This window comes from Rattus norvegicus, chromosome 4, assembly GCF_036323735.1.
Source record: "Rattus norvegicus strain BN/NHsdMcwi chromosome 4, GRCr8, whole genome shotgun sequence".
Classification (NCBI taxonomy): Eukaryota; Metazoa; Chordata; class Mammalia; order Rodentia; family Muridae; genus Rattus; species Rattus norvegicus.
Window position 1 is genome coordinate 174,288,157 of NC_086022.1, and position 14,280 is coordinate 174,302,436.

Below are 14,280 nucleotides of genomic sequence, written 5' to 3' on the forward strand. Positions count from 1 at the left end.
AAAATGACAGCGAAACTGAAAATGGGATAATGCATGAGAAGAAAGCTACTGGAAAATACATTAATGGGTTTTCCATGTAGGTTTTTTGTCTGTAACTCAGTATTAAATTCAGCTCGAGAGTTTTCAGAACACATATGAAGATGAAGATAACAATGTTTTAGAAAGTGGTCTGAGCAGCAAAGCTGGCAAAAATCTCGGCTCAAATCTCATGCATCCCAACCAAATACAGATAAACCTGGAACAATAAATAAACTTGGGAAAGAAAAATGCAGTGATCTGTTGTCTGAGAAAGCCCCATCCATCATAAATACCTGTCAAATGATTTTTTTAAGACAGGATACTTAGTATTTCTTAATGCTAACATTTATCATTATGTGCTTATGAATCACATTTGGGTTTTTAGAGCAAACTATTTCTCCTCTCTGGTCTTACGTCAGCAAAGAAGTTTCTAGACCCTAAAAAAGATGTGAACATTTTGCCCTGCTAACAAGCAGGAGTTCAGTTTTATAGTAGTTACCTTCTATGTATACTTATGTTCAACTTAACATTGACAAGGTCTCCCTGGAGATGGAGCCTCAAGGAAAACATATTGAGGGCTCAGAAACCATCAAGACTCCCCCACTATGATTCAGATACTAAGATAGATTATATGATTGTGGTCAACCAGCTCAAAACCGAGGCCTCATACCCATCCCCTGAGGCTCATGATGGTCTCAGAGACTTAAGGGTGCATGTTGATACTCATAAGACATTGCAGTGGTCAGGGATAAAGTGGTTCAGAAGATTAAGAAAGGATACAAAGACCCCCAACTCTCTAAGGCACACTAACTTTCAGGAGGCCATCTGGAAACTTTCCAAACACCTGCCCTTTGGACTTCCACGGAACCTTCATAATATCTACATGATCAATCGCGTCACTGGCTGTATTAGCTGTTTTTTTCTAGCTACTGTGATAAAATACCACAACACAAACAACTTGAGGAAAGAAAGGTTTCTTTTGCAGTGGCTCACAATTTGAGGATAAAAATCCATCATGGCAGAGGAGTCAAGGCAACATAAGTTTGAAGTAGCTGGATATATGCCTCTGTGTTTAGGAAGAAGAGAGAGGTGAATAGTAGTCTATGTCCCAAAGCCTGGAGAATGATGCCACCTATGTTCAGGGTGAATCTTCCCACTTCAATGAGCTTAATCAAGATAATCCTTCACAGGCAGGGCCAGAGGCTAACTTAATATAAATAATCCCTCATAGGCATACCCCAAGATGAGTGAGTGAGTCTCCTAGGTGACTCCAGATCTCGTCCTGTTGACAATTAACATTACCACACTGGTCAATGGTGGCAAATCTTCAACTCCCAGAAACTGAGGGTAGACCAGACACTAACCTTATTAGAAGTTTTCGGTGGCAGCTCCTACATGACAGAAAGTGCCTGCATCCTACACTTCAGTCCACAGTTCAAGGTTACAGTCGACCACTATGGAGAAGTTACAACTGCTGGAATTTGAGCAGCTGGCCACAGTGCATGCACAGTAGAGAAGAAGAGAAGGATGGAGATGTTCTAATGCTCAGCCCACCCTCCACATCTCACACAGTCCAGGATCCCTCTTTCCATGGAAGGGACTCAACCACAGTTGGAGATTCTATCTCAGCGAAACCCAAGTCAAGATAGCCCCTTACAGATACGCCCAGTAGCCTTTTCTCTAAAGTGACTCTATAGTCTGTCAACTTGACCATTAATACACTCACAGTATGTAAGCTATAATCTATGAACCTTGTAGGAATGGTGGGCTTGTGAAATGTTTGCCCGTTTAAATATGTCTTAAAGGATGAGGGATCAAGTATGATAGAAAGCGGGGAGCTGTTTCAAGAATTCCCTGAATTGATCCTAAAATTTTATGACAAATAAAATATTTTCAAGGTACAAATTTTAAGTCATATCAAGTGATCTGTTTATGTTCTGCCTAATAGAGAATCATGGCAAGATTGGAATTTGTGATAGATGTCTGTACTAAATGTGTGATATTTTCACCACAAATTTAACCAAATTTTTGTTTTTATCTTTGTAGACAATGCCTCTCCACAGTAATGAAAAGCTACAACCTCCATGTCGAGCACCTGTTGAAAACCCAGGTATAGCTTTAGCAGTGAGCGTTTATTAACCATCTCCTATTTTTCTTAAACTTTGATTTTTCTTAAGAAATAAGAGATGAATAAAGCAGAGTTCAAATTTCAAGGGTATTTCCATGCTACCATGAGAATGTAAGTAAGGTAAAGGAAATATGCAATAAAATGCTATACATGCTACCAAAAAGCCGTGTGCATACAGAACACACACACATACACACACACACACACACAGATACACACACACACAAACACAGACACAGATACACACACACATGCACGCACACACACACAAACACAGACACAGATACACACACATGCACACACACAAACACAGACACAGATACACACACACATGCATGCACACACACACACAAACACAGACACAGTTACACACACACAAACACAGACACAGACACAGATACACACACACACGCACACACACACGCACACACACACACAAAACATGTGAAGACAAAATAACCCACCAGTTGGCATCCCATGTTTTGATTGTTTGTTGCAATATGAGTATGTGTTTCTTGGTCACTGGTGGGAAACCTTAAAGGAAGGTGGAAAATACAGAAAGCATTAAGCAAAGAAAATTAGAGACAGAAACGGATGAGCTGAGGAACTGCCTGGTGTGTTGGAAACTATATTAAATTTTATACTACTTCAATCAAATCCAAGGCTCAAGGCTAGCAAGAGTTATGTAGATTCCTTTGGATCTTATATAACTAACTAATGCCTTTTTGATTTATCAGCTGATGTCAGAGGCCATTGTTCACAGTAATGAAATGGCTGCTGGGTGATTAGAGAGGCATCTCATTAGCTCAAGGTGATAGCGAGGGCCCAGTCCAGTGTCATATTGCAGGTTGGAGATGGGGTGAAATGTGAAATTTGCATGATTGGGTGAAAGACTCAGTAAGCCTAAAATAACCGCAGATTTCCTGGCTGCCGCTGACTGCATGGAGAGATCAATTCAGGAGAATAAGGAGGAGGGGAGAGGATGGCTCAGCAGGGGAGAACGATGGATTCAGTCCAAGGCTACTAAAGTCCAAGCACCTGCTGGGCTCCTCAGTTGTGATCTCCATTAGGCATATCATTTCTGAGAGCTGCTCTTAGGAAGGGCTGGCTTTACAAAAGTAAGTCAGCAGAGCACTTTACAAAAAGCCCTATAAATCAGAGCCTAGCTTTGATCAGGTGATGGTTCCTTTTGCCATGAACCGATGGGATCAACAGGTCCATGAAAGGGCGCGGCTCTCAGGCCACTGACTATGCCTAACAGGAATGAGCTTTAGTAGAATTTGTGATCTTGATGTGGATGACGAACTTGTATATGAATATGAATGCTATACAAATAATTACCAATGTGGGGATGCCAACACAGTTATACACCTCATTTTCCTCCCTCAAGTCTACTGCCCTTTCTATCGCCTGTTTTGACCATGGAAATGTAAAGATATGGATGCTCTGGAGATGCCTTGGTAGGTCAAATACCTTCTATGACAAATACAAAGACCTGAGTTCGGATCGCCAGCGGCCATGTAAAAAGCTGGGTGTGGTAACACACATCTGTAACCCCAGGCCTGGGAGAGCAGAGACAAGATGACCCTGGAGGCTCACTGGCCAGGTCATCCATCTGATGCAGTGAGAACCGGATTTTATGAGTGACCTTGACTTAAAAAGTAGAGTATGGCATTTATTCCTTCTGGAGAACGGGGAGGGTCATCACTTCCATGCATACTTCTTTGTCGTTGATATTTGCTGGACAACCCGTGGCATGTAGCAGCTTCCCTGGAGTCTCTTCTGCCCGCTCTGCCTGTCCTTTCAACAGGAGAAGACTGGTTGGATATGGTATTCCCCTTGATTCTCTTCTACCCCGTGGTCCTAGAATCCAATTTGTGTTGCTCTACTAGAATTCCCGAGACTTGGTAGTTTATATAAACTAGAGAGATTTAGTGAGTGAGATGCGATGCACAAAGGATATGAAGACCAGAGGATCAAAAGTTCAAGGTCATGCTCAGCTTTCTAAGGAGTTCCAGGCCAGCCTGGGCTACAAGTGATTCTATCCACAAACACACAAAAAGAATGATGATTTAGCTGCTGTAGTTCTAGAGTCTGAAAGGGTCAAGTCTGATGGACTCACAAATGCTTGGGCTTCCGTACTGTGTCACTCTGAAGGAAGAAGGGCAGCTGAGTAAGAAGCAAGAACTCACTTTGCGAGGAAAGTCAACAAATTCATTAAGATTGAGCTGTTTTGATGATCAGTGTGGCTGGATCTTCCCTACCCGATCTGACTCCAGAATAGGACCAATTTGTCCAGTGGACCATCCACTAGACTCAACTACTATACAGTAAGGAATGGTGACCACAAGACACAAAACCCAAAGTCTACAGAGCACTTTATGGAAATATTTTGTTTTTCTAATCGTAATAAAGAAAACACGTCTTTAAAAAATATGTAGAGTACAGAAAGACTTAGGATGATGCCTAACATCCTTCATGGGTACATTTATGGGAGCCCGCACATATATGAATTCTTTCTTTCTTTCTCTGTCTCTCTCTGTCTCTCTGTCTCTCTCTGTCTCTGTCTCTCTCTGTCTCTGTCTCTCTCTGTCTCTGTCTCTCTCTCTCTCTCTCTGTGTATGTGTGTGTGTGTGTGTGTGTGTGTGTGCATGCGTGCATGCATGCTAAGTTGTGCCCTTTTATACTTTACTTGTTCAATCCTATAATGGCCTTTCTTAGGTAAAATTTAAAAATTTCCAGGACATAAGGCACACTAAGACTTCAATCATCTATGCAGAGACAGTTTCAAGGATTAATCTCAAGAGTTGGTTGCATTTTGTTTAATATCTCAGTGCTGTTTGTGTACAGGAGTCATCTTCTTCACACACACACACACACGCACACACACGTGCGTGCGCGCACACTTAGACTTCTGAAGATCTGTAACATTCTGGCTTTTCAGTTTTAGAAGCCTGATCTCATTACTCACATAGGAAGCCATCCATGTGGTCGCTTGAAAGAAATCATTGGCCACTGTTAATTTTTCCAATGTGACTAAAATATTGGCAAAACATCAAAGAAATGCTGTCTTCACGTTGTCATCAGCAGATCGCGACCATTGCTTGCAACTGGATGAATTTATAAATAGACTACAGTGCCTATGTGGTTTCACGTGAATTCAATCCAACCCAAAGAGGTTTTTGTTTTCTTTTAGATTTAATTCTTAACGTTATATGCATATGTGTACGTCTCTCTGGGTACATGCACGTGAGTTCAGATGTCCTCTGCAGACAGAAAAGGCATCATATTCTCTAGTTGTGAGGTTTTGAGTGGTTGGGAGGCATCTGAGATGGATGGATGGATGTTGGAAACTGAACTTGGGTCCCCTCATGTTCTTAACCCCTGAGCAATCCTGTTAGATTCATACAATGCTTGTTAGATGAGCTTTGGAAGCAGGGCAGCCAGAACAATCTGTGGGCTGACCACAAGACCTCTAAATGCTGCACTTGCTTTTTGACAAGTGAATTAAGCAGCGTTGATCACGGCCCCAGTATCACACCACATGCTTCTTCGACAAACACCATTTTATCAATGTCCCAAACAGCGTCAATTTGAAAGATAATATTTCTACCATCTCTTACAAACATAGATTATTATGCATGGTTGGAAAACAAGAGAACAAATCCTCAGGTAGGTGAATGTCGTGAATATTTCCGAGTCATGTGGATAAGTTCAACTGAAAGATAGGTTTGTTCCTTGAAGTAATGATTTCAACTTGTTTTAGATTTCATTAATTTCAGATTCAGTGTCCTGGGTTGTGTCCTGGGTGGCTAGCTGTGCAGATAGCTTATATGAAACTTTCCTATTGGGCACGTTTCTCCTGAATTCCATTCCATGGACATTTTGAATTTGCAGAAATATAATTTTGAAGACATTCAGTGTTCTATATTTAATCTTAAATTTTTGAAAGAAATTAAAAATAAAAGAGTTTTCCAAAAGCTATTACTGAGTGCTTACATGATGCAAGGAACTGAACGGTTTGCTCCCTGGACAGAGAGAGGCAGTAGTAGTGGCTGAGGACCAGGCTTGAGATTGGGTTCATTTGCATAAACAATTCCCAGAGTGGCATCTATTCATCCCAACACATTACAAAATCAGGTCTTACCCTGGCTGAAAGAATTGACTTCTGATTCAAAATTGCTTCTTCCTGGGGCATTTCAGTTTCCTGCTGAGTTCCTACTGAAGTGTCCATCAGGAACCTTAGAGGTAAGCAAATCTCATGAACCACCAGACTAACTGTGGAGCAAGCACATGGGCCAAGGTCGTACGAAATCAACTCAAGCTGAGATGTGATTGGACTCCACGCAATGTCTACCTGGTCTAAGAAGGGCACAGAACCTTCCTCCCCAGTTCTCCCACCATCTGGCCTAGGATCCAGATGCTGTACCAATAATAAGCGAAAGAAATGTGCCTTTTGTATTCACATTAAACAACTCAGGAGAAATCAGTACACGCCTCGCCGAAAGCCACAAGCCACCAGAGAGAAAGAAAACTCAAAATATAAGCAGGAAGACTTAGTATGGGGTATAACAACACATGTTATATACATATTTTTAGAATTTAGCACTCTTAGTAGCAGCAAATGTACTCAAAGATGTTCAGAACATCTGAATGTAAACAGAATTGAAGCAGTTAGAGTCCAGGTCAGAATTCAGAAACAGAACTCCCTACCACCTGAGAGATATTTCTGTCAGCCTCCATTACGGTGGAGGAATTTGTCCGAGCCTTCTTAATTCATATTCCTCATCCCTAGAGTAGAGATAATAAAATATAAGACAATGATACCTTTAAAGATCAGTGAAAACGACCTGAGTAATGTGTTTAACGTAGGCGGTGATTGGAAGAACATCTTTGCAGGAGGGTGAGTCATGTGGTATCGGTCTCAAAATACCACTGCAGCCCTTGTTTTCATTGCTGTCACAGAAGCGGGGGGATTATAGAGAACCCAGAATAAAGCCATCAATCCAGTTCATAATCACAATTGGGTATAATAAAAGGTTTTGTAAGGAGCAAAAAAACTTTCATAAGAAGAAAAGAAAAGACCAGGTATGATGACCAGTGGGGAGGTCAGAAAGAGAGAAACTGGGGAGACAGAATCAGGTCATGGGGAAATCAGACACAAGTTTTGGAATGAAGGCTTCATTAGCAGAAATGCAGGCCAGGCTGAAATTACTAAAAGTCAGTACTATGATGTAAAGAGCATTCACTCTGAGACTGAAGATACAAAAACCTCAGAACTGCGTCTTTGAAGTGGAGGAGAGTTCACAGCAAAGAAGCTGCGATTCTAGTGACAGAGAGAGCCCCAGAGAAGTTTCTAGAAAGAAGAAAGCACCATTTGCACTCCCCCTAGGGTTTAGATACGTTGTGTATCTCAGAATGAACATTTAGCAATGTCTATACACTAAGAAGGCTAGTTACATGACAGGCCCTGGCTAAGGACATGTGAAGCTGTGTCTGCTACTCTGGACCCTTTCACTTTCATCTACAGAAGACGTGCCCTTTGTGCCCACCAGATGGCTCCACCTGTCACTTGTAAAGGAATCTGTCATCAAGTCTGTCCTTGCAACCCAATAGTAAAAGGAGATAATGCATTCTGTGCTCTGACCTTCACATACATTCTTCCTATGGAACACACACACACACACACACACACACACACACACACACACAGAAATACACAGAGACACAGACACACAGAGACTTACAACAGTCACACGCAGAGAGACACACAGACACACAAAAACACACAGACACATATAGACACACACATTTACACACATGCAAAGAGACACAGATACACACACAGACACATACAAACACATACACCACACACACATATACCACACACACACAGAGAGAGAAATACACACAGACACAGACACACAGAGACATACAGCAGTCACACACAGACACACAGACACACACAAACACACAGACACATACAGACACACACACATACACACATGCAAAGAGACAGATACACACACAGACACATTCAAACACATACATCACACACACACGTACACACTCACACATGCACACAAAGAGACAGACACACACACAGTCACACACAGAGAGACACACAGTCACACAGAGACACACAGACATACACAAATACACACAGACACATACAAACACACACATATGCAAAAAGACACACAGAAATACACAGACACACACAGACATACAGAGTCACACACAAAGACACACACAAGCACACACACACACACACACACACACACACAAATATACTTGCTCTGTGTATTGGCTATGTTCATTTTAAGTTTTGAGTAGTACTCCATTAAAAAAGAATGGACCTCACTTTATCTCCTATACTGTTTGCAGGCATTTGAGAATATTAATAACTTTTCTAGGGTATGAATTTGGGGTTGTTCTTGCACAGCTATCAGTACGTTTATGTACATTTCACAACATAACATAGCCCTTTTTCTTTACCAACATGTGATATAGTCCAGCTTAAGGTATGTGTCATTATGTTTTGTTGTTAAATTTTACATACTTTTTAATAATCGCAACAAACATCCTCAATATTTATGACAAACATGTTGGAAGCCACCTGATGTGGGTGCGGAGAGCAAACTCGGGTATCACACAGAAGAAGTAGGTGTCTTAACGCCGGGCTATCCCTCCAGCCCTGGAATTTTTGCTTAAACCTCAGGATAAAAAAATTATATAATGCTTTTTATACTATTCATTGGAGATTGGCTTCCACAGTTTTGCACACTTTTGCCCCATTTTCCTTAGGATGGTTTACAGTTTTCTGCCTTGTAACTCTATGGCCCGTTTCAAATTGCTCTTGTGTGTATAAAGTGGTAATCATTCGATGTTTAATTCTTTGACACTTTTATACTAATATACAATGCATTTGATTATTTTGGGGCTCCATTAATTTCTCTCATCCACCCTCTCTCTTACACCTAACCCAATTTCTCCTTCTAAAAGGCTTTAATGACTTTTGTTTTGTTTCGGCTTGGTTTGTGGATGTGCGAGACCAATGACCTTAATCCGTGTTGCCTGCATGAGTGTGGGGGTGAGGCTGCTTAGTGGAGCACAACACCTTCTTAGTGACCACACTGCTGCAGGAAAAGAGCCCCAGCCCCACCCCACCACCTTTAGCAGCCCACAGTTCCTCTGTGAGGGGTGGCCTTCCACGGGGCTTCTTTAATTTTTAAGTGCACAGCAAGTTGTTCACGTTTTAAAATACTTTGCTTTCCCCAATTGCAGGAGCTTGGTGTCACTTTTAAAAACTATTCGCCACATGTTTACAGATCACCTGTTCTGTTCTGTCCTTATTTTATTTATTATTTCAATGCTGTATTTTTCGTGCCGTTTTGCTTACCTGTGTGTGTATGAAACATATGAGCGTACTGTGCCTGTGGATTCTGAAGTCAGGGAATCTTCAGATCTCTTGCAGCTAGAGTTACAGGTGAGTGTGTGTGTGTGTGTGTGTGTGTGTGTGTGTGTGTGCGTGTGCGCGAATGTGGGGTGTGTGTGTGCATGTGGTGTGTGTGTGTATGGGGTGTGTGTGTGTGCATGGTGTGTGTGTGTATGGGGTGTGTGTGCATGTGGTGTGTGTGTGTGTGTGGTGTGTGTGTGTGTATGTGGTATGTGTGTATGTGGGGGGGGTGTGTGTGGTGTATGTGTGGAGGGGTATGGTGTGTGTGTGCATGTGGTGTGTGTGCATATGTGGTGTGTGTGTGTGTGTGTGTGTGTGTGTGTGTGTGTGTGTGTGTGTGGTGTGTGTGCTCTGGAAGAGCAGCCACTGTTCTTTACTGCAAAGCCACGTCTCCAGCAGTTCTTTATATCAGGTTAGAACCTACTTAATCCCCGTGTTTTGTAGAAAATGTTGGTAGCACAGGATAGAAGCCTCCTGATTGGTATTCTTAACCTGAGTCTTTCTTAGACACCTTGCCAAGCATATTGGTGACTCTATCCACGTATTGTAGAACTGGTGTTTAGTCCCAATATCAAGTTCATCTCATTGTCTGACACCACCCATCTCTATATCCTGGTTACAATGAGCTGCATTGTCTTGTGTTTCTGTGAGGATCTTAATTCTTTTTGATTGAATGCTAGTCAGTATGTGTGGGACTATGTTAGAGACTGAGGTAAAGTCTCCTGAGGGCGGAGGACGGTCAGCGTCCTTCTGCTGGCTATTGGTGTGTAGGGTGGATATAATCCTGTGAAGACATTTGTACACAGGACCTCCTCCATGCTTTCGCTCCTCTCTGTAATCCTCTCTCTGTTTATTACTAAATGATTGACTCCTTTTGGCACTGAACCCTAGAGGGTTTTTGTTGTAAACATCAAGCACATCCTCAAGTCGTCTTTGTTCCTGGACTTCTGATAGGGACAGTGACCCTCCTATGCACAGTAGGTAAATTGTTTCTATGTCTGGATTTACTCTTGTGCAGTAGAGTATCTTGTTACCAATGCCTGATGTGGAGTTGACATCCGGTAGGATCCTGAACGCAAGGCAGGGTGTCCTCTGTTCACATCTCCAATCTTACCTTATTAGCAGAGGACAGTCACCTGTGCCTGATCTATTTCTAATGTTTAGTCTCTGCTTCTCAGAAACAAAGGCTTATACCTTCACCGGGAAACAACTACTGCTGCCCCTACCTCCAGGAATCCAAGGTTTTACGTTTATGAAAGAAGTCCTTGCACCCAGGGGGCATAGTTGGCACTAAGATTCCACCAAGAGGGCAAGGCTTTGCTCCTGTCCCTAGACAATGCTCATCACCACACACCGATGCTGAGTAGGCTCTTAGTTCCAAACAAGTGTGCCACCTCAAACCAGGCCTTGAAGAATGTCTTTGAAATACCCACCTCCCATCTTCATATGCACTTGAATGGTAGCTGCTCTCTCTCTCTCTCTCTCTCTCTCTCTCTCTCTCTCTCTCTCTCTCTCTCTCTCTCTCTCTCTCTCTCTCTCTGCCAAAGCTTAAGCATTTGATGTGTCCCATGTCTCCTTTGCTAGCCTTGGTGACTGTGTCCCCTTGGTCACATTGTGGTCTTGCATCTATACAGGGGTCATAACAATTTATAGCGTTGTGTGTTACATGGCATTAAACAGTGGTTGCTTTCACTTTTTACAATTGGCCCAACATTCTACACTTTAAGTCGAAGTGCTCCTACAGAGAAAATATTCATCTCTGCAAAGGGGAAAAACAACATGGCAGGAAAAAAAACTGGAAAGGGAAGCATCCTAAACTCTCAAGTGTCTCTGAATTCACCAGTTGGCTTCGATACTGTGGGGCAGCATATTTATCAGATACTGGATCTATAAACAGACGCTTGTTCAGGTTTCTGTGAGATCTGGAAGTGGGTAAGGGCTGTGTGACTGCCTAAGATCAGCTTGCCTTTGTCTCAGTCACCACTAAGAAAGTCCACGCCACTTAGCTTTCTTTCATTTCTGTGGTGGTCCATTCTCTTTTCTAGGAAGATGTGGAGGAGAAACCTCTGTCATCCATGTTTTCCTGTGGCCGACACCCTCCTCAGGTGAGTTTCTTAGGTAAAGTATCAGGAATCTGAGCCTGTGAGGGCTGCAATACATCAAACGCCTTCAAAGATAAATTCAGAACATGTCTCACAGAACATAGCATTGCATGACTACATTGGGTTTCATTATCTCAAATGATCAGAGTGAGGAGGAATTTAGCCCAGTCTGCGGATTACAGAGCTCTTCTGCAAACTACCCTGATGCTTATGCGCAAGCAAATGGAGGAGTTCATTCTTCCTGGAGATACCTTCTCAATTCTTAAATCAATACTTTTGAGAGCTTTTTTTAAAATCATATGTTCTAAAATTCACTTTTCTTTATATGTGAATACAGGACTTTCATAGGATTTGGCCATTCAAAACAAATTTTCTCTGTAACCACTGTACTGTGCATGTGTTCATGTATGTACATGCATTTGTGTGCACACTGTATGTATATGCATGTGTACATATGTACATGAGTCTATGTGTGTGCATGTGTATATATGTATGTGTTTCTGTGCATGCGCATGTATACACATGTATTTTTGTTCATACATATGTGTGTGTGCATGGATGCATATGTAATGTGTATACATACCTCAAATTTATATACATGCACACACACATGTATGTATGGTTGGAAAGTGTGTCCGCACAGATGCTTTGAGTCTGCTTCTGCCTGAGGCCAAAATAACACCTACCTCTGAAGTCGTTACTTTCCCATAACTGTAACTGGCAATTTGTCAAGGAACAGCTTACGGCAGGAGGGTGTGATGTGGCTCATGGTTTGAGGGGCTACCATCCACTGTGGTAGGAAGCATGGCAGCAGTCAGCTCATGGTGGTGAGAAGAAAATGGTCAGAGACAGGTTTGTCTCTTCACATAGACAAAGCCAGAAAGAATAGAATTGGGATGAAAGAAGGGCTAACCTGTAACCTGTAAGTCCTGCCACCAGGCAGTCCACTTTTGCAGCCACCTCCCACCTCGTAGACTACAGGGCACCTCATATTCACGCCACACTGACCTACTGACATTATTAACACAACTTCATAAAATTATATAGGTTAACGTCTACAGGTTTGTATAACAAGGGGTGAGGCTATCAGCTTTTCAGATAGCAGCTATAGGAAGGAAAGAGTGTTCTGAGCTCCCTGCCAGTCAGCTGTCTTCTCCTTTCCAGGTTATAACCCACGCATTGTCCTTTGTCGACTCTGGGTCCTAGCTCTCAATCATTCCTTCTCCCATCCCATCCAACCATGAGGTTTAATCCATCAGCACCTGTCTGAATGTGAGCTATAAACATTAAGTCCGCATGTCAGAACCTAAATCCAGACCGATAGTTCCCTGGGACCCCTGAAGGACCAATGTTTGAGCTGCAGCCCAGAGTGGACATGTCCTCTTAGCTTTCTGTCATCTGGAGGACCGATCAACCAATCTCTGTTATGGGCTAAGCTGTGCATTCAGTCTTTTCTGAGCATACAGTGTGTGTGTGTGTGTGTGTGTGTGTGTGTATGTGTATGTGTGTAGACTAGATATCACATTGCCAGAGTCCCAAGGTGATTCAGGATTTTCATTTTAATTGATAATATGTCTTCATTTTAAAGAATTTACACTTTTGGGATCTTCCCAGTACACAAGTCAGGAAACACCACCTTATATGTAAATAATAATCTTACGGCATTTAGTCCTCACTTCATTAGTTGTCTGTGCAAAATAGATGAGGTCTGATTCTTTTATAATGAAAAACATACATGACTAGATCAAAATTAATCATTAGAATTTTATGATTTACACATGTTTTTATATTTTATCTCATGAAATCTCAATAGTAAGTTTCAAGTCGATTACTATGATTCCTAATGTAGAGAAGACATTATCTAGGCATGTGGGAGTAAATACTGAAATGATGATTGTGGGTAGAACCTCCCTGTGGAACTGTGCTGACCTCAGTGAATATGTTGACTTTCTATTTGTAAAAGTAGTTTTCACTTGCCTGATTTAACTGTTGTCTCAGAGGCTTACTGCTGAATAAGCTCACTCTTACTAGATCTTTCTGGACTCTGGGTGGCTGATTCAACTCAGGTGTTTTGGCCCAAACTCCTCTCCAAGCTGACTGATTCAAGCTGGCTTCTCTCAGTTTCTGACTGAATTGTTCTGCTTGGCCTGAACCGAACTCTGCCAATCTGTTTTAATCTTCTTTCAATTCTCTGGTTCATTCTGTTTTCACTTGTTACTTGTCTCTGTAAAACTGTAGCAGTAAAGCTGACACACACCCACACCACCCATCACCAACCACATCACTCCTCTTTTTCTCTCTTTCTGCTCTTAAGTAGCCTCGTTCTTCTGCTGTTCTTGTGTTGAGTTAGGCGTATCCTATCTTGGACTCATTCTTTCAAATCTCTCTCTAATTCATCACTTTGTCTGTCCCTCAATTAAATGTCATGCCCAAACATGGCTGCTTCCTTCTGCAAACTAGCTTTACCAACATTGTTTGGGTTTAAAGGTGTGTGCTAAGGACATGTATGTTATCCAGTCAGAGGGATTAAATATGTGTTTGTATTCCAGCCAGGTCATACAGACCTAGAAAAT

General features: G+C 42.0%; 1 protein-coding gene across 4 annotated transcripts in view; it reads left to right on the top strand.

The window, feature by feature from the left end:
• Window positions 1-14,280, top strand: part of Pik3c2g (phosphatidylinositol-4-phosphate 3-kinase, catalytic subunit type 2 gamma) — a 367,852-nt gene that overhangs the window by 72,630 nt on the left and 280,942 nt on the right. For all 4 annotated transcript variants that reach the window (XR_010065609.1, XR_005503143.2, NM_053923.1 and 1 more), the window contains 2 exon segments: window positions 2,065-2,128; window positions 11,651-11,710. Coding sequence is in view for 2 of the 4 variants with exons in the window: in NM_053923.1 (NP_446375.1) it covers window positions 2,065-2,128; window positions 11,651-11,710 (124 nt within the window). In the remaining 2 variants the exon portion in view is untranslated.